The following is a 21,757-nucleotide window of genomic DNA, read 5'->3' on the forward strand; positions in this document are numbered from 1 at the left end:
TGCAGGATCGGGGGAATTGCTGACGACTTGGCCTGTGCCTAGCCGGCGTAACATCCCCTGTATTCAGACTCAGAGGCTGCAGGAGCTGAGGGACACAAACTTACTAGTTTTCTGCATAAGTCGCACCTCCTCACTCTGTCGTCCTCATCCACATCTTGCCCTGTGACAAGGGCATAGCTATTGCGTGTACTGCTTTAAAATGATCTTAATCTCTTGCTTGCCATACATAACCATTATATGTGTGTGCGGCCATCATGCTGGCAACATATTTGTTGAAGGTGAAGCTTGCGAGTGTCTGTGTCTATGATTTCTGTGTGTGCATATTATGTAACTTAAATTCCTTCACATCAAAGTGTAGCAATAAAATGGAGTGCAAAAAACTGCGTGGATTGAATATTGAGTGTTAAAAACACCTTTGGAATTTAGAAATAACCCACATCTGGAAATGGTTGAGTCCAGTGTCAGCAACTTGCAGTTTGATTTGTAGGGTGTTCACCTTGCTGCATCCTTGTGCAGAGCCATGATGTTTGTATAAGGAAAAAATAATTCCATTTGTATTGTATGCACCGTAGTTCTGTCTGCTGACTGTTACTTTTTTTTTTTTTGCAAATGGTCTTTTAAATAAAAGCTGGTTTATGCAGGGAACAATGTTTCAGGATGAGCTGGATATATAAATGGAAATTTTTGCTAAGTAAGGATCACAGTACGTAGATTCATGTAGAAAAGCATCTGCTTACTTCACCTGCTCTTGATGTGTATTTGATCCTATCCTTTTTGCTAGCTTTTTCACTGTTTCTCTCCTGTTAGTTCTTTAAAAATGATGCAGCTGTAAAAACATGCTACAATCCATGCTATGTGATTAAAAGAATGATTCGCTACGTTTCAGTCAGAAAATTTTGATTGCTGAAAGTACAGGAAGAACCCAGCTTGACTCCAAAATCCCATACAAAAATATCTTTCTTAACTGTCAGCGGGACACATTTTTTGTATCAGACATTTACTGAGAGGTATTGAATATGCAACATGATGAATGTTGGTTTTTTTAGAATGACTTTTCAGAGCTGAACGCTTTAATAAAGGTGTAGAAAGATGTCCCATGTTACAGAAATTATTAAACTTTTTTCTTATTTCTGATTTACCTGTGCCCTGTAGCCACAGCACCTTGGGCTATAACCTACCAGCTCTCATATACCGAAGAAGTGTGGACATCCTGAGACTTTTAAGAGTAGCTGCAAAGCAGGCGGTCATACTTTCTCCTTTAACTTGGGCATTCTCACAGTTGCGAGCTGCTGTGCTGATGAAAAATGCTGTCTTTAAAATCAGATCCAAAACCAAGGTCTTGAATACTTACTGTCAATAAAAATCCAATGGCATTTTTGCCAAACATAGGAAATGTTACTTCAGGGCTAGCCGACTTCCATGCTTGAGTCATTAGCTTCTTTCTGAATTTGTGCAGTTGAAAGATACAGCATTTTTTGGTTCTTTTCTAAACCATTGAGTAATAATACAGGGCTTTGTGGAGAAATATGTTGTGTGTTAACCAAGGGATTTCAGTGTCGGGTGGAAGGTCTTTGTGAACACATGTGGTATGAGCAAAATGTGTTGTATAGCCATAAGGTATAATTATTAATAAACAGAAGTGCTCTGCTGAACAAATCCCGACTGGAAAAAAACCCCAAACTCGCTCACTTTGTATGTGGGGCAAATCCCCCACGTGACTGAAGCTCTACTGCTTTACTGCATACTGAACAGTGATGTGGTAAACTCGCAGTGTAATGTATTACCTTGTTAGGATTATGATTAGTGTGGTTTTAGGAACTTATCCCATTAAAAGTGAATTATGCACTGCTTTATTTGTTTCAAATTTAGTTCTTTCTCTTCAGAGTGAACTCCTCTAATTTGATTTTATGTCTGACTGAGAGGAATTTTATTCAGCTGCATGTCTTGGAATGGATAACAGTGGGAAGATTCACATTATATCTCAGTTACCTCCATTGTCAGTCATCTCAGAAGATTGTTCATAAATGTAAAAGAGAGATGGGTAACCAAGATTATTTGTGGAGGGAGGCAAAGACAAATGTGTCTCATTTAAGCCTTGCATGTAGTAGTGAAAGTATTGTTTTTCTGTACATATATATTTTTAATCACTATTGTTTTAATTGTCAACAATCAAAGACCAGGACTGGGCAGTCAGAATGTGATGCTTCCAGGCTGTTAGCATCTTGAGCTCATAGTTTCAGAGTGCAAGGGCAAAAGGCATGATTAGCTCATATATTTAACTCAGAGATTACAGCTGGATAACACCCACAGGTCCTTATATTGAGCCAAGTTTTGAGCTAAGTTTCAATCCCCCCAAAGAACTGATTGTCCCACTGACAGAGAGTAGGAGGAGCAGAGGGGATGCTGCTGTCTCCAGTATAAATCAGCAGAGTTTCATTTCAGGTATTGTAAGATACAGAGAGGAGAAAGCAAAAGGGACTTTCTCTGTGACCTTGGGCAGGTTATTTAGCTTTTGCATGCCTCACATCAAGTAAAAAGGGAATAAAATCATTTCCACTCTTATAGTGGTGTGTGAATGAATATATTAGAGACATGACTCAATTCAGTAGTAACAACAGCTAGCTAAACGCTCAAAATAGGCAGATGTTTTATTTCATTTGTGCTAACTTGGTAGTAGAGCTGTTCTATCCAATTTGATGTTCTTGTTGCTATAGTGTCTGAACATATACATAACCATCTTTATTTCTCAGAGCTGGTACTATGGTTTCATAAAGAAATCTGCTTTAGAACAGTGTGTTACCATGCGGGTTTATGCAGGCTGGCAGCTACTGAAATCAAAGTTTTCTCCCAGCTAATGGAGGAGCTTTGGGATTTGCTTTCGTGTATTCGTTATGCAAAAATTTTCTGCCCATTTATTATCTAAAATACTGGCTTTTTCAATCTTGTATCATTTTTTTCAGCCCTGTTCATGAGAGCCTAGTCCTCTTGAAAATAATTTCTTTCCCTAGCTTGGCAGTTTCATGAAGCATGCTTCTGCTAGGTTCTTCATTGCTCTCACAGTGCTCATGTAGCTTCTGTTATACAGCACGTAATGCAGAAAAGTGTGCTCAAATGCCGAGTAAGAGATTTTCTCATCGGACAGCCTGCTAGGGAAAATAGGAGAATACACTCCTTTTACCTGCCTCTATTTTTGTATTCTTAAGGCCTAGTTCAGTTTTATTTTAGGTATTATCTGTACATCTTCAAAATGGCTGAGATTTATTTTACCCTCTCAATTTTGGCATTTATATATTTTCAGTGCCGAGTACTTGGATTTGAGAGTATAACCTACTTACATGTTACATGTAGGGTAGATAGTCTGAGTTGGGGTTTTTTTGGCAGAATTGTCTATTTTCATAAAAATAACTGCGATTCACTTCAGGAAACTAATGACTGTAGAATCCCTAAGAGTCTCTTTTGACCTACCCATTATTGTTTCTCTGTCATCTTGCCTTTAGAGAGGTTTTAGCAGAGGTAGTTTGGGAGAGTGCTTTGTGCACACTGAAACTTACAGGTGAACTGCAAAATCCACTGCCAAAATACAATCCTTTCTTTACTGCTCCTTTATCATTTTATATATAAAGTCAGCTTTTTGAAGGGATTTTTCTATCTGAAAATGAAAAGGGACATTTTCTTTTTGGCTTTTTATACTTTACTAGGACTTGGCTCTTTTCTGTCTCTATTTCCTGGAGGATTTGACTTCCTCTGGAAGCACTGGATTAATGCCCTATCTTGTGGCTGAAGCTAGCGGTTCTCTCAGCCCTCTATTAAAGGGGTGAGTATATTGAGCTTTAGGCCTTTTCTATACTTAAAAATACCATTTCTACTGGCAAAAAAGTCACTTTTCTGATTTAGCTTATACCAGCCCTTGAATGGCAGAAGACTTTCTTGCCAGTATAATTGCATCTAATTGCATAGCCAGTAGCTGGCATAGCCATGCCAGCACAAAGAAATTGCACTACTACCTGAGAAAGCTAAGCTAGCAAAACTTCTAACCATTGATCAAATGGTTCCTGACATGGGGAAAAAAGCGCAGAAAAATGCTTTCCTGTCCTTATAAAAACCTAAGTGTTTTTATGTATCTTAAGGAAGAGTAGAGAGAGAAAACAGTACCTGGTGGAGTGTGGTTTTTGAGTTTATGACTCCAGTTCTAAGTCGGTGGCCAGAATTTAAAGGAATATAGAAATGAGAAATACAGTAAGGACTCAGGCCCAACATTTATTTTTTGGCTTTCAGCTGGGTATGAATCATAAAAAAACCCCACTATACTTCCCCAGTGCCATGCAGAATTAGGCACTGGTGTGTCAAAGGCACACTGTAAGAATTGCCTTGATTTAGAACTGGCTGCAGAAGAGAATCTCTGTTCTTTTTTCAAATGAAAAAATAATGTATTCCCATGAACTCTGGCTGTAACCCAGTTTTCTAACTAGTGATGAACAAAAAAAATCTAATTATCAGCACAATATTTTGATGCACAACAGTCTACTGAGTTAGTGCCATTGAATTAATTTCAGTCCAGTGCCTTGAATCTGATTTGAACTGGAGTCTCCAATGCAGTATGAAGTGACATATGGAGGTACTTAATGCATCAAGTCATCCTTCAGGTCTACTTTTTCAGGTTCTTTCCTCCTTGTGCCATCCTTTTATTTTCCTTTTGTTGTGCTTGAAGTGTTCATTGCTGAACTAAGACTTTGATTGGGGATTTTAACTTTGACTGTAAGTGGAAATGCTTTGTATTTTAGTATTGGTGTTAAGTTGAAGGATTGGTGTCTTTTAGTGATACTGTGCCTGGCATGATGATTTCTCCATACAATAAAATTTCTCTAGTGCCTTTTGTTCTGCCACTGATATTATTTTCCCAATTAATTAATTAATTAATTTTTAAAAAAACTGATTGTGTATCCAGTAGGGTTCTGTGCACACTGAGCAAATCGTAGAATCTTTGTGTTAATTCTTGGTGCAACTTACCTGGGCTCGTATGCAATCCTGTGATGATGTAATAAAGAATCACGTATCATAAACAGGAAAGATGAGTCACCTGCGTGAAGGTCTATTGAGGGTCTACATATCTACTTGAAAGTTTTGTGTAAGCCTTAAGAATTCAATAGGGATTTGAGGGATGTTCAGTTCTTGCCCTAGCTCTCCTCAGAAAGGAGTTGATTTCTATTTCTGCATATTTTGAATACGCTTCTTGGTGCATTAGTTTATTTTAGCCCTTCTAATCTCAGTCCATCTAGAATTAGAAGATGTTCTATGCTATAGAAACTTACAGCATGATAAACTGCTCTTAAAAACACACTGACATTTACATTCTTTCCCTCCTCCCACATACGTTGCAATTCAAATGGAAGAGAATGAAGTCTTCCCAGGAAAATAGCCTTTTTGGGTTTTTTTTTGTTTAGGGTCTTTTTGTTTAAACAGGGTTTTGAGAAAACAGGCAGGAAAGGTGCTGATCACTTTAATTTCATCAGGTGAAGATAATCAGCTGCTCTTTAGAGTAAGAAAATAATTTTCCAATAAAAATAGTGCAAATATTTCTGGCACTGGGAAATGGGAAGCAAAGCAGATTACTTAGCTATCAAACAAAACATTTTTGGTGAAGAATTTTCTTAGTGGAAGAGTTTAATTTTTATTGAATCTTTGTGGAACTACATTGCCCTCATAAACAAAACAAATTTCCCATGATAAATGGTTTTGGACAGAAGCAAAGTGCAAATTTATTTGAGAAATTAGAAGAAAACAGATCAAAGTAACTTCTGGGGATCTGCACCATTTTTAGCTGCTCTAATGGTGTTTTAGTCAGAAATATTCAGATGCCATTTACAAAGATGAGGAAGTTACAGGGGGAGTAAAAATCTCTTCAGGTTTATAGTTGGCAAATGTACATGAATGCATAATCTGTTTTTAAAGTTTTTTAGGAGAATTGATATCTTTACTTGAGTTTGAGCTTGAAAGAGAACTCTAGTGGGTCATCAGATGCCATTCCTCCACATCATACAAGATTGATTTGATTACACAAATACAATCCTTGATAGATGAATGTCAAATATATATTTGTTTCCTGCGTTCTAATACATGTACTCCCAGTCCATGAATTTTAGCATGCGTGAGAGAGATTGTTGGGTTGAAGTATACTGTGGATTATGGTTGTGACTTTTATCCCATGCTTCTGACCTGCTGCTGTAGTCTAGCCCCGGTGTTTCTGAAAAGCAAGGAGCAGATGTATTGGCTTACTCAGCGTGGTGGTCCTGGGAGCTTGGGAGACTGAGTTTCATTTCTGTGTATCTTCCAGGAGTCTTAGTGAATTTTGGCATTCATGTAGCAACTCCGTGTGTCCAGACCCTTTTGTAGAATGAGAAGAGGATCACTGCCCTGGCTGGAAGCAGTACTTCAGCATAAGTACATTAAAGATTTAACAGCATTCAGATACTGAAAGGAGGAGACCATATAAGTACCCAAGGTACATCACTGTTATCTGTAATCTGCATCAGAAAAGCAGAAACAGTGATCACCAAAGTATTTTATTCAAATGCGTTACGTCTGGTTTGTACCCAGAAATCCTGAGCATGGATACCTTTTGTTATTAGACTTAAAATATTTTGCAAAATGATCCATTCCTAAAGTTCTTACTCAGTCAAAATTGCCATTAACTTCAACTAGAATTCACTAGAATAAAGCTTGAGTAACAAGTTCAGGAATTGTTCCAGTAAATAACAAATAACTGAAAACGAACTTGTTTACTCCTCATTCCTGTATTCAGCATCTATCTGGGAAGGAAATAAATCTGCTGCACACCCCAGGGTAAAGTATATTAATCAACCAGTTATCTTGTTAAGGGAAAGTAAATGACTCGCTGTGCTGACTGAATACATTGTAATGCACAAACTTTGCAGTGCTGTTAGCAATCCGATACAAATTGTCAGCAATCCAGAAGCTGTAAGAGAAGCTCAAATACCGGAGGAGTGCAATAGCAGTGTAGCAATATGTTCACAAGGTCATATTATATAGTGTGGCCCAGAGCCAGCTGCAAATCTTTATCATTCAGGTGTACCCTTTGGCAAGCGTTCTTCTATTGAGGCAAGGGTATTCTGCTTCTTCCTCAGCAGCAAGATATGGGCAATCTACAGCATCCTATTCAGTGATGGATTATTATTTCGTATGATAGTTGCAACATCAACAACAACAAAACCCAACAAAAAAAGCCATTCCACAAGGACAGACTAGATTTTATCTATTTCAGATCACTTATTTTCATTCTTATAGGAGTGTGAATGGTGCTGTTGTTGAGAAAACACATGCAGAAAGATGCAGCAGCGCGAAGGCTGTTTTGGGGCAGTTAGGGGCAGGCAGCTGGAGTCACCGTGTTGTTGTATTTTTTTTTTTAAAGTTAGCTTAAAATTGGACACATGAGGACACAAACAGCTGTAGAAAGAACCCTGATCCTCATTCTTCACTCTGAGATGGCCAGACACGAGCTGCTGAGTGCACAGGAGCCGTGAATCCTGTGTAGGGATACTCTCTGCCAAGTAGGGTGCGTCAGTCAGCCAGTTGCTCCACATCCTCTAGGCTCAGAGCTCAAGTCTTCCCATGCCTGTCTTAGTAGATATAGCTGTAATCTTAAACAGGGGCTGGCACACTTGGGCACAGCAGTTGTTTTTACATGAACATTAGGATTCGCTCTCTTTCCCCTTCCTTTAGTTCTGTTTCTATTTCTTTGAATTTTAAGAAGCGGGCAGGGGGAGCTGAATCAGAACTCCTTGAAGGATAGCAGAGGGTCAGCTCTAATTATAGTGAGTCTGAAGGAAGCCATATATTAAAACATTCATGATTTCAGAATTGCCATGTGTGTTTCTTAGATGCACTGTTATTTCTTAATAGGTTCCAAAGTGTAACAGGAGACCACTCTTTCTTCCCTGAGGTACTTGGCATATGCAGGGAAACTCTGCTATCCTGTCAGAAAGATACATGTAGGCTTTACTGCCTTGTTAGACAGGTATTTGTAGGTTTAAGTGGTGGCTTGACTTTGAGACAGCTGTTCAGAGGTAGCAATTCCAGAACACCAACGGACTTGAAGCTAAGTGCTCTCATCTTTCAGGGAAGTCTAAGGATCTAAGTCAAGCAGGTGATTAAAGAGATGTAGGTGCCTAACTTACAGATAGGTATTTCTAGAAGCAGCTCTGCAATTTCTCTGACCCTTCGAGGTCATCTGTTAGATCAGTCAGGAGTGAGAACAGAAGCTGGGACTGCTGGGAACCCCCATCCCAAGCCTTCACCTGCAGGAACAGCTAATCATTAACAGCAGAGCTGTGATAATTGTCCTTTGATTCATCAGGTATTTTAAAAATCTAAATGGCTATTGAATAGGTAAAATACATGCTGTTACACTGACATTAAAATACAGAGGTTTTAAGTCAAATAGTCTACGTTTGAAGAATAGAATTTTTTTTTTGCTTGAAACCCCATATATAGTAATTATTAGCCAGTAAAAGGTTCCCCATTGTTTGCTTTGTAGACTTACTCACTTAGAATATTTAGATTCCTTGTTGATAAGATTTGTATCAACCTCTGAATCTCCTCCAGAACACTTTAAGACAAACCACTACTAGAATGTGAAACAGAGGTTTGTTTAGAGCTCTCTTTAGTCCAACTGTCAAGCTGCAGGCAGTGTGGAAATAGCTGGAATATTTACATCAATCCATGCTTTGTCAAGGGTAATTCTCACCTTCAAGGAACAGCTCACTTTTTTGTGTGTGTATATGTGCATGTGTGTTCCTGTTCGCACATATAGAAGAACAGGGGATAATTAATTGATCATCTTCTGCAATGTAAAGTATAAACACTGTGATTAAATGACCTACTCTGATTAATGATTTTATAAACTCTTGCGTAATGTCAATAGTAAAAAGGGAATTGCAGCTGTTATTTCAGCAAGAGGCATCTATGCCATTTTCTTCTGATAGATTGTTATCCTTATGTCTCAGAGTTTGGAAGTTGAAAGGAAAGGAGGATACGTAACCTATTTGTTTGTTCATTGGAAAAAAACCCACTTCCTAAGGTACCAGTACCTAGCAGCAATAATAACAACAACAACAACAACAACTTGCAATTGCACTTTAGCTGGAAATGTTTGTACTTTGTTGTTCCTAGAAGATGGTAATAATGCAGCATTCAGCTCTTACTGTTACAAAAAAGAGTCAAGGGTGAAGACCTTAGAAGATGCTCCAAGGTGGTTTTTCCTCTCTCATTAAGCTGTTTTGAAAATGCCAGTCAATTTGGTGCAGTCTGCTCTGTGCCAAAGCAAACAGATTTGCTCTTGAGAAGCATTGTTATCAACTGGAGGGATAAGTCATAAGACAGGTTTAATTTAACTCCATCTAGTGTGGTGTGAATTTCACGAAAGACAGGGAAATGATCCCAGCCTTTCCTTCAAGTTGGTGGCAGTGTTTTAACAAGAAAACCCCAAGCGTCTCACGCAGTATTAGTGTTGCCACATTGTGAAAGGACTTCAGTGCCCTGTTTTAAATCTGAATTAATTTGCCCAATAAAAAACCTTACATTGGACAGTTAAAGGAAGGTCTAGACGATGATGAAAATACAATCTGTTCTAGGGAACTGCATGCTTGCAAAGGTGTTTGCTGATGGATGTGGAACAGACAAGAAAGAGCAGGAGCTTTTGAAAAGTGTTTATTGAGAAAGTTTATACTGCACATTTTTCACAGTGCTGGAGGCAACTTTCTTCTATTGTTATAAAATTCGTGAAGGTTACTGTATGCTAATTTTTTCTACACCTCGTAAAACTTTTAATCATAGATGTCCTGAGCCAACAGCTACTCTATTAGGTATACACATACACACAAATAAGTGTGCAGCTTATACTGGTAAAATGACTATGACTAGATATGTATGTCTATGTATGTATTTAATTCAGATTTCAGTGTGCTGTTTAACACTTCTGAAAATGGATCACAACCCCTTAAGGATGCTCTGCTGCTGCATGGCATCGTAAACAAAATGGCTCTGGAGTTCAGCATAGCGCTGACATTTTGGTTATAATGCCAATAAACAAGAAACCCCCCGTGGCACATTGACTGACTTGTTTTCCTCACCAAAACCATGAGGAACTGTAGTGTGCTTACAGAGTTACTGTGTTGCTTTCTCCACCTTACTAATTAAAATAAGGATTTTTAGCTAGGTTAAATGTTTTGGGGTTTGCCACCGTAGACTACATTGCACACTTCTGCTCTACATCTTTATCTTGTTGGGTTTTTTTCTTTAGCTCAATTGCTGGAGACAGGAGCTAACATAAATGAAATTTACTCTGAGTCAAAGGGTTTGGGATTTTTTGTGTGTAGGTTTTTTTAATAATTTGTGTGATAGAAAGCTTTTGGTGCACAATAGGATTTTTGCAGGTCTGGTGGAGAAGGCTGTTGGTGTGCTGCTATGCCAGGTAAATTTGTTGAATTATCTACTTGGAAAGACAAGCTGATAAAAATGAGGAAGCTGGGACTTCATGGCCTATTTCTGCTGTGAATACATCTTCATTAAATGTATGGTCATCCATCGTCTCTGGCTCAGAATGATACCCTGGGCTAACCAACAAGATGGGTCATTTCGGGGGTTTCCTAGTGTCATGGTGAGGGAAAAGATGATATAAAATGGAAACTCATCTTTAGAGCTAATACCAGGTGCATTGGTCTATCCCAGCATTGCTGACTGCCTCCCACTCCTTGTCAAAGCAGTGAAATGCCTTGGTGTCATTTTGGGAATGTGTCTGATGGGGCTGATGGTCCCTCTGGCAGGGAACAATGAGCAAATTGGGCTGTGCTGGTCAGCAGCAATAGCTTCTTTTGAAGTAGGATTGTGCTGGCAAAAGTGATTCTTCTTGCTGTAGACTGAGCAAACTCATGACCACCGAGTCCTGAAGAATCAATTGAAATTTGCTAAACACCCGCCAATCCTCTGCAGAAGAAAATTTTTTTTTCAATTTGCTGTAGAGCAAGCAGGCCAGGAGAACTCCAGATTCTGGCTGAGACAGCAGGTAGTTAAATTTAGGGGAAAGCAACAATCCCTGCCCTCCCCCCCCCAAATTAATAGGCGAGGGACTTAGGGATGCAGAAACTTGTCATGGCCGAGTCTAAAGGCAGATCTGTGGGCTCCTCGGAGCTCCCCTGGAAAACAAATCTAAGACAGGAAGGACTAAAAATAATGTGGAGTTTTATTTACACCATTTTTACAGCAAGTATTCACAGAGGCGCTGAAATTCTCTTTGGAATGCCTGAAATTTGACTGTAACCCTCAATCTGAGTCTCCCAGTGTGCCCTACATACACAAAATGAATGTGCCCTCATCTCTCCACCATCGGCTTGGCTTAGTTTATGCCATAAACCAATGAAGCTGGTTGATGTTATGGGCTCAGTCCTACAGTCAAACACCTGCTGAATTCCATGGGAATTTTGACATGGAAAGGATCACATAAAAAGCTTTGGTACTGGCCTAGATCTGATCTGAAGACATGTACATTACTCTTACCGGTGAAGGCTTAACAGCATGGAGTTACAGAGAGATCTGCTGGATCTTCCTTCACCTCCTCAAGAAGAGTAGTGCCTCGCAGCGTGTTTGTGACTTTAAGTTCTTTTCATCTCAAGAACACATAACTCTGGCAAGATGTATGTTGTGATTGCAGCCTGGCATTAGGATGGAGGGGAGTGTGAGGGCAGGCAGTATGGGACAAGCCAAAGAGACCCATCTTACACATGCTATGATGGATTGACTTATTCCTGCCCAATGGGTATAGGATTTCAGGTAGCTTTTTCTCCAACATCATCTGCGCAGCCACCAACAGAAATAAATGGAGTTTACTGACTTCTACTTTGGACAAAATAGTTTTAACTGACTTCCAACAGGCACCAAATAGATCAGCTTACCCTCTTGTTTTTGAATTACTGCTACACCGCTGATCATCATTGCTGACTTAGATTTTCTTGTCAGTGTCAGGATACCTTCTCTCCATCTGGCCCCATTGGGTTCTCAGACATTTTAAGGAATGCACGTGCATTTTACTTGTTTCCAAAACAAAAAAGGAACATAGATCCATCTTCTGGAGGTATTAATTTATACACTACAACTGAAAGCTACTTTGAATACAACTCACACATCAGACAACCCTATAGGTCTTTCTACATGTTCTATGCTGTAGATAGCTGCTGATAGCTGTCTGTTTATAAGATGTAATGTAATGCAATGTAATACACATTGCACAGCTTGTCTGTCCTTTGAATATAGCTAGAGTATTGCAGAAGCCAAAATTTTTCTTTATTATTTTGTACTGATTTTTTTTTTCCTTGGCATTCCTGATTTCTTATGTGTAGAGATAAAAATACCTGCTGTAAGCAATGCATTTTTGGTGGTAGTATCACATGTACCTTGTGTACTTGTGTACTTAGATTTACTCTGGCTGTTTTAAAATTAATTGAAATTAATAGTTTGGGTTTTTTTTGCATCCTGGGGTAAAACGTCAGAAATTATAGAAATGCCAACCTGTGAAGTTTTGCTGATGAGGAAAGAAGTATCCAGGATTTTCTTTTAACTTTTTGCTGACATATGGTGCTTCTAACCCAGTGACAAATTAATTGACTAGATGTAAAAGAGATGGACAGCGCTTCGCAAGGAAGGACAGGATATGCATTATAAGACAGCTGGTTCTGCCTCTGTTGGATTATGGAGACAATATACATCAGACAGCTAACGAGTCTCTGTTGCATAAGATAGATTCTCCTTATAATAGAATTGCACGCTTTGTCTCTAAATGGGGTTATTATACACACCATTGCACAATGTTTGAAGAGCTTGGTTGGCCCTTGTAGAGGGTTAGGAGGGAAATAAATTGGAAAACAATTGCACATAAGACCTTCAATCCATCAACTGCTCCATATTTATCCAAATTACCGTTACACTCTTCCAAAATACAAATCTGTGATACATTCAGGGGTGGAATGTTAATACTGACCGGCCAGATTTTGACAAAGCAGATTTTTCTTTTGCTGTTGTTTTTAACTTGCAGTAAAATCTTGCTTCCTCAGGAAGAAAACGTGGTAGTGGAAACCACTTGTAGTGACATAACAACTCTCTACTGACAGTGAATTCTCAATTTAATTTTTGCCACTATGCAAACCTCAGTTTGAGTCTCAGGAGGTTTTGATTTTTCCAGAGATAAACTGTGAACAATTTCATTTATAAGGAACTCTTCCTCAGTACTATTCAGAGTTTAAGGGCAATGCTTGCAAAAGTAATTTATGATTTGAAGTACTTCCGTTTTTGGGTCCCAACTTGTGACCATTATAGTGCATGGTTTTCAGAAAATGCTGAGGTCTAAAAACTCTGGACTCCTTATGCTCTTGAAGACTGGACACCTAGAATTTTACATCTTCAAAATAACAAGCCACTTTTGAAAATCCTGGCTCAACCACTGAGCAAGGCCAAATGTAGCAATTCTAGGTTATGTGATGGCACTGTTTCCCACATCAACTGAAGAATTCTGTGGTAACAGTTATAGACAGAGCTTATAAAAAAGACAGCAAAAAGGGGTTTTGTCAAAGCCAGTGTAAATAATCACCTATCCTACCTCCTACTTGGCATTTTTGTCTTCTTCAGCTAAATCTTTTGTCTGCTAGTCCGACTTCCAGTCAAATAACCCTCCTTTTTAATTTCAGCTCTCCAGGTACCAGACAAGGATGGGATCTTGCTAAATAATGTTAAATAATAACAATCTTAGTCTGACAAGGTAGATACTAAAAATATTGTAATGTGCAAAGCTGTGAAGGTGGCTTTGTTCAGTGCTTTATTCCTCAGACTAAAACCAAGTACATCCTCAAAACACAGTAGAAAGCAACCTTTCAGTACAGAAAGCTGTAAGTGGGTCCGTGTGTGGTTTCTGTTCGGGCATGGCTATATCTAATTCCCACAAGTATACTGTTCCAACATGAAGGAAGAGGAGACACATGACAGAGAAATTACTTGGTGGTAGTTGTGCTAGTCATAGTTGTTGCTGTGTATGCTTTCTTTCTCTTTCCCAGTGCCCCTGCAGTTAAACTGAAAAGTTATATATATGTGTGTGTACATGTGCTTTGCAGGATTTTCTTTGGAAGAAGAAGTTATTCTTTTGTACAGTCCTTCCCTGACATTTCTATAGCCTGCTCACATCCTGTTGGGTGAAACTATGATCCTTAATGTAAGGCAATGTGGCTCATAAGAAGAAAGATCACAATAAGCACAGTTACTAGTAATTAATTTCCCACCCCTGGATACTTTTCCAGTGACTGTTTTATGTTCTCTGTGGTAGAGCATGCTCACTGATGGCAGTGTTTAAGAGTATTTCATTTTCGGTTCGAAGTAGCTGGATGTTTCTCTTAATGAGCTCTCCCACTGCTATCACAACAACTTTAAATACCTTATGGCTAGTGAGGAAAGACTGACACACAGGCAGATTTGTTTCTGCAAATATCTTCCTGATTGAGTTGCATTTTTCAGTGAGTTTGATTTCATCACAGGTTGTGCTGCTAATATAAAACTATATTAGTTTTATAAGAGCTCTTCCTCTTGTCTTTTTCCTAGGAAAAGGAGAAACTGTATGTGGAATTAAAGCATGTCTTAGCCCGGCAGCCTGGGCCTGAAGCTGCAAAACAGTTGCAGGTCTACCGGCACACTCTCCGAGAGAAGACTAAACAGCTGAAAGTAAGAGATGCCCTTTATCTCTGGCTGAGGGACTGCCAGGATTGCAGAACGACTTCACCAGTGATCTGGGGAGCGAGGCTTCAGGAAGATTTTCGATGATCAGTGTGCAATGCCTTAGTATATTAGATCAGGAAAATAAGATTAATACTGCATCTCCCCAAGGGAGAACCAATAGCACTAGAAGAGCTTTTTTTCACATTATGCTAGTTTGTTTCATGAAAATAGAGGAAAAGTCTTATTAGAATATGAGTGTGCAGCACAATGCTGTAAATGCTTTTTGTGCATGGGCATTCTGGGACACCATCAGTTTTCCATTAAGCTTATTCTCCTTCCCTTTTCTTGAACTGTTAAGGTCTTTAATAAGCAAATCAAAGCCATTTCATTTTCTTTTTAACAAACTAGTGGGAATATATTGAGAATCCAGTCTTAAATTCCTGTTATTTCTCTTGCAATGCTTACACGTATATTAGACTTGCAACTTTTATAGGGATGACAGGAGTAACCTGTCCTAACCCCTTGTCACTAGAAGGGAGGATTTCCTGGTTCTGAAGGAATCTTGTGGGAAACTTTGAAAGCATGATATTAAAAAGAGATTCATTGATAGAATAAGCTGATCTTCCCTTGTTCTTGCCTGCATGAAAGATCAGTCTCCCCAGGAGTTCATCTACTTCTACAGCTCCTCTCTCTGTTGAAGTCATCATCTCCTGTTCACTGCATCATAATCACGTCTGTACTAACCATGAGGAAAAAAATGCAGGAGCAGATGGGCCCTTAGGAAACAAAGACGCTGTTATGCAAATCTTAGCTTACCACGGAGAAGAAAAACAATGTAGAAAATGTAAAATAGAAGCCAAAGTTTAGCTAAACTGAATGTGATTTGAAGTTTTCCATACGGTTCCCATTTGTCCTTAATGCAGTCAATTGCTACTGTGTATTTCAGGCACAGTATGCTGTAGTGTACTGGCTTGCATGCCATTTTGTGGTGCCAGGTCAAGCTATTCTCCTTCTTAAAGAAGGAAAACACACTACGCATGCCTCTACTTTTTTTAAAGTTGACTGATTCTCATGAAAGCAGCATTGTGTTCATATTTACACTGCCTGGTACTACTTTGCCTGTGTGGATTTAATTACTTCATGTAACAAAGTGGATCCCTGTGAATAAAACCCATTATTATTAAATAAATCCCTGGTTTATTATTTTTTAAGACCTTCATTTTGGGTTTTCACCCAGATTTGTGTCCCAGAACATTAAGAGCTAATGTATGTATTAATACCATTCCCATAATGCTTGGGGCATATTTTACATGTTTTATTGTGGTTAAATGGCATAGCCTTAATTTTGTAAATGGTCCTTGGGTGAGCACAGGTGATCAAATGAAATATCATGATAGAAAATGAGATGTGGTGGAAAATGGTGATGTCTTATATAGTCAATTGTGAAAGGAAAAAGTGCTTGTAAAAGTACTAACTTATGTGTAAGTAAACCTAACATCTCCTGTTTCTGCTTTTTGCCTTTTGTTTGTTAGGTTTTGTCCTCGGAATTGAATATGTATGAATCACAGAGCCAAGAATACAAATATGAAATTGAAAGACTTGCCAAGGAGCTTCTGAATGTGAAAAAGAAATATCTGGCTCAGAAACGCAAGGAACAACAGGCCAAGTATGGGAAAATAACAGTTTTGTCTACACAACTTTGTGCATAAACTGGATTTTTTTTAGACCCTGCTTTAGTCTTTTGATCAGAACGTGGCCAAATTTGACTGAGGTGGTGTAATATTGTTGCCTAATTTTCCTGAATGTTATCCTTCATATTACTTCAATCTGGTCTAGATTTACCATGATCTATGGTAAATCCAGGACAAGAACATCCAGCAGAGATGTTGCTGACATGTTCTGCAGTCCAGTTAAATTATTCATACCACTGAGATGGTCTCCAGAGGGGACAGACTAGTGTCTGGTCTTTCACATTAAATGAGAGATCCTCAAGCATTATGAGGACCTCAACACATTTTACAATTTATAATTATAATGAAACAGCATCTTATATGGGGGACAACCTTCCTTCAGGTGGCAACTACGTAATCCTGGTGTAAGAACAATGTTGTTGTTTCCAAAATGGGGTAGTTGTGACTGATGACTATCCCCTTCTGGCGGCAGATATCATTGCTGACGGTTGCAGAGGAGAGCATTCCCCATCCGCTTCTTGTTCCCTTCCTACGTCCAGATGGAGGAAAGTGAGCAATGCTCAGGGTCTGGCTTTGTCAGATGTCTTACCCTTTTGACAGTAGAGCCTCAGAACTTTCCTGTAGATAGTTGTTTCTCCTTAACCAATAGCAGTTCGATGACACCTCCCTGCTATTCTCAGTCCACAACTGAGCATTCAGCTGCTTCTCTTGATTAAAAGAAAATGATTAGGATCTTAGTTGCCCAATTTCTGGCCCATTAACATGACCTAATTTGCAGAGGCTGAGAGATGAGACTGTTCTGATAATGAATCTCCAAGCTGGGACACCAAAACTATTAGTCACTTCTGAAAATGGAGTTACTGGACTTTCCTTTTAAAGAGAAGTTTCTTAGATTTCTGCAGTCAGATGACATGATCTGTTACCAAGTTTTTCTGTGTATGCCTTTTGTCTTTCCACCCCTTTCCACCCTCAGCCTGTCCCTTCTTCATACACCAAAGCCAACAGTTCTCTACGTTGCTGAATATAATTCAAAGCTGCCTGTATCTATTTCTTCCTTAATCGTATTTCAGCCAGCAAACAGTTTTGATGACTAAATTAGCAAAATAGTCAGTGATAAACAGTGACTTTTGTCCATCTGCAAATTGCATACTGTTATCTTAATGTTTGGAATTAGCAAAAATTGTGCAGTGCTAATGGCCTTCCTGAAGCTTTAGGATCAATATGTGAGGCTACCATAATGCCTGATAATCCATTTCCAGCAGCTAAGTATCCTCTTCACAATAGTTTTAATGTTTCCATTTTGGACCCTGGCATCATGTTTCTTTCTGTTCATCAGATGAGAAGAAATTCACCTATGTTTTGTTGTTATATCATACCTAGAATTAATTCCTGTCATAACTATTGAAAAAATCCAACTTGTTAGGGACATAACTGCTTTAAAGTAAAACAAAAATATTGTGCGAGGTGATGGTGGCGAAACTTGGGTCTGTTAATAATACACAGTGAATGGAATTTTGTGTTGCAGGTCAATCAGTGCCAGACTCATTACACTGTTCATAGGTTCAAGATAGATATGTGCCATTAGTGCAGCCTGTCAGGTTGTTGTTCTTGTGGGCAGGCATGGCTGTAGTCCAATAAGCATGGTGTTTTTGTGACATCTGTGTTTGGAAGTACATTCAGATGCTGTTAGTGGTGCTTCTGCAGGATGATAGCGTCTCATTGCTCACACCTCAGGCTCAGAAGCTACCAGCGCTGCACTGTCAGCCCTGACTGGCACTTCTCTTGTCTTTGTGACAGCCGAGAGGTGGCCAGGTGCTGGGCTTTGCTCTTCTCTGTCCCTCATTTTGTTCCCCAGTCAAAGCCTGCTTTGAAGGATATGCGCACCCCAAGGCATAGCTGGGCATATCAGTCCCGGATAACTGCAGCTTCTGTAGTTTCTAGATTGTGCTTTGTGTTGCCCAGCAGCAGCGCAAAGGAAACAACCCTGTTGTGCAGCCTTCCTTCTCCAAATTGCCAATTGTGCGTGACATGTCTTTTGCTTTCTGCAATAGAGAGAGCCTGTTGTGGAGCCAGATCCTTCCCCAAAGAGTCCTTCACCCCTGACATACAGCCATTCCACATCGTTCCTGCCTCAGACTGGGCTGAACAGGCACTGCCTGGTGTATAGATGCTAGCCAAAGAGCCAGGGCCATTTGATTCATACAATCTCAGGTTGCTCTAAATCCCAGCTGACACAAAACCACTGACTTGATCTCTATCATGCTGGCTAATGTTAACATCATGTCTGAAATAAATGTGGCTGGTTTTGCTAATAAAAAGAGGATCCTGTCAGGACAATAGCATTAATAGCATTATTGACTACCCTGGTATGAAAGAGAATTAATACTCTCGGATAATCTCACACAAAGGTATCATCTAAAGCTTTTATTGATTTGCACAAGACAGTTCTGGTTTGTGATTTAAAGTCTTGATACTGAAATAAAGCAGCTTTCTATGGGGTGCTGAAGGAATATAATGAGTGACAACAGGAATTTAGCTTTGTTTTGTGTTCAAGCTGAAAGTCCAATGTTTAAGATTTTGGTTGTGAATTTGAAATCCTCTTTTTCTGCTCTCTGATTCTGAATGTTGTTCTTCCCAGATGTCTTAGGCTTTCTTTTTCTCACTCTTCCCATTCTCTCCTTCTGCTTCTTGCACCCTTTCTGCTTCACTACTTTTCCTAGTTGCTTCTAGCACCAGGGTACCAGTTTGTTCTTGATAAGGATCGGTGAGAAAATACGAAGCTTAAATGCACACCAGAGACCTGATCCTGTAGTCCTATATATGTGAATAACTGCACTGAGGGATGTCAGTAGTAACTGGGAGCTTTTGCACGTGGCTGCTTGCACATTAATTCTGCATAATATATTACAGTATTCGGCTGCATAGAATTTTCCATACTGATGAGCACATCTGTTGGCTGTCTCCATGGGAGCATGAAGAAAGAATGAGCATGGACTCGGGATCATTTTCTCTCCCCAAAGTTGGAAGCCCAATAGTGAGATAGGATGAGCCATCTAAATATAACGTTAGTTTTTAGTGCTGTCAGCTGGCACATCCATTAGTGCTACATTGATACAATTAAAACCAGTTATAAATGGTTTTCATGGCTAAGTTCATCTATGCCATCTTTTGCCTATTGTCCCACATCCATATGGATTAAATTTGGAAAAGGAAGCATAACTAGTCATCCTACAGGGTTTCTCTGAACTTCCTCCTCCCCAACACAGTTATTTAGGGACAAAAAGAAAAGTATTAATTTCAGGAAGGAAGTGTTTTCTTTTCCCTTAGTGGGGACTGAGAAAGAGTACTAATATGACAAGGCTAGATTTTGCAAAAGTGTGGTTGCACTCATGTTTGTGTCTCAGTCTCAATGACTGTAAAATAAAAGTAATGGCACTGACCTTCTTTGTAAAGCCTTGAGACCTCTGCTGTTATGATAAACTAGTACTTCATAAAGCTCCACTTGGTTAATTTTAAATATCTCAGGACCTTTCTCTGAAACCTCCAGGTATATCACAGAGAGTTTGAAATACTGCCCTTCGTATTTGTTCTGCTGTGCTTACCTCCCCAACCTCATAAGAGTGGAACCAGCTAACCCCTGTTCCCTCCTCTTAAGGCCATCAAATTCAAGCCCTCCTGGATCCTCAGGCGGAGCAATTTCCTGGGGCTGTCAGTGCACCCACAGCACACTCTTAGTTTCTGCAAATGTCACAGGCAGGGTAATTATCACTAGAATTTTGTTAAAATGTGAAGACAGAGAGCACTATTTATTCATTAAAATTCAACAAAGCAAAAATATCTCCCCATTTCGCCTTTGATGAATGTAGCTGTTTGTTTGAAAACGGGCATATACTTGCTAGAATGGGATGGTGATTAGAAATCTGAAGTCACGGAGCTCACGCACAAACTTGCTCTAATGAGGTGCTCTGACCATTTTGGGGAGTAGCACGAAGAGAGCTCATTTATTTCTAATTTTTAATAATTCCAAAACCCATCAGTAGGCTTGTAATTAGATCCAAACAGACACCTAGTCTGGGCGGTTTAGCCTAACAGGCTTTAATCAACAATTTTTTAATGATCTCTTGGTACATCGTTGCATCAAAGAAGCTTCGGAGGACACATATTTCCTTAGTTTGTAAACATCACTGGGCTGCAGAATGAAATATGTATTTTCCTTTCCTTTGTTTCTATTTAAAGGGAGAAGGAGCGATCCTTGACTGACACGGAGCCTCAGTTTCCACGCCCCAGGTCTGATGTTCCTCGCTTCATCGGAGGGGGCTTTGCTCTCAGCAGACTCCTTCCCAAAGTTACAGCTTAGGAATGGACTCATCTCATCACATTCCTGTTCCCAGTTTCTTGCTAAACTGTTTGTGCTAGGTTGTTTGAGAAACTGTAATCTTAAAAGAAATTCAGAATCAACTTTCCCTCTGAAATCACTGTATTGCCTTCAGGAAAAGACATTTTATAGTAGAATTAACATAGTTTTGGTTTACAAACTGGACCAAATCTGCCCATATGATGCCAGCAGAAGCCTGCGCTGGTGTAACTGAATAGTGGAGACCATGCAGATACTTCTTCTTCAATACTGTGTCTCTATTTAGCACTGTAACACCACAAAATGCCTTAATATGTAGTTATTTTCCCTTTATCTACCTCTGTTGTAAGCACTCACTCCATTTATCTTCTGACTCAAAGCACCTGAAAGAAATGAGAAAACAGAAAAGAAGAAAAATTAATAGGCTGATGTTTCAAGCCCTACTGAGCAAATGCAAAATTAACAAGTCTTTCCTTAGATGTACACATGTAGCAGTTCTTTGTGCAGGTAGTATATAATAGGGTTTATGCAGTGTTTGCTACAGTTGTAAGTGAGATCAAGGAAGTTTGTGGCCACAATGTACATTATTAAGAATGCGATTTTGTTTACTCTGGTAGACACAAAATGACATAATTATGTCTGTTCAACTGGGGAGACTGTACACACTGACTGGGACATGCTGTTCTCCCACATAAGTCCTTCCAAGTGATTCAAACTTGGACTCAAAACATGGCAAACTTTACTCTTTAATTTCTAGACACTTGGGCATTTTTGTAACTTGCAGAAATTGTTTTTGTAATACAGCAGGAGCCCTCCAACCTTTTCAGCCAAAAGAGATTTAATTACCATTCATTAACAAGTGAAATAACAAAGTCACGGCATGAGGTGCTGAAGTATAGAAAACTTTCAAGCTGTAAAATAAAATGTTTTGAAACTGATTTGTACATGG

General features: G+C 39.3%; 1 protein-coding gene across 1 annotated transcript in view; it reads left to right on the forward strand.

Annotated features, from left to right (window-relative positions):
- The window catches only part of CFAP58 (cilia and flagella associated protein 58), a 58,550-nt gene extending 37,709 nt beyond the window's left edge, over positions 1–20,841 (forward strand). The window contains exons 16-18 of the mRNA XM_076338117.1: positions 14,650–14,769; positions 16,296–16,429; positions 20,691–20,841. Of these exons, the coding sequence (XP_076194232.1) occupies positions 14,650–14,769; positions 16,296–16,429; positions 20,691–20,811 (375 nt within the window). The 3' untranslated portion in view covers positions 20,812–20,841. The remainder of the gene's footprint in view (positions 1–14,649; positions 14,770–16,295; positions 16,430–20,690) is intronic.
- The last annotated feature ends 916 nt before the right edge of the window (positions 20,842–21,757 follow it).

This window comes from Aptenodytes patagonicus, chromosome 5, assembly GCF_965638725.1.
Source record: "Aptenodytes patagonicus chromosome 5, bAptPat1.pri.cur, whole genome shotgun sequence".
NCBI classification, from domain to species: domain Eukaryota; kingdom Metazoa; phylum Chordata; class Aves; order Sphenisciformes; family Spheniscidae; genus Aptenodytes; species Aptenodytes patagonicus.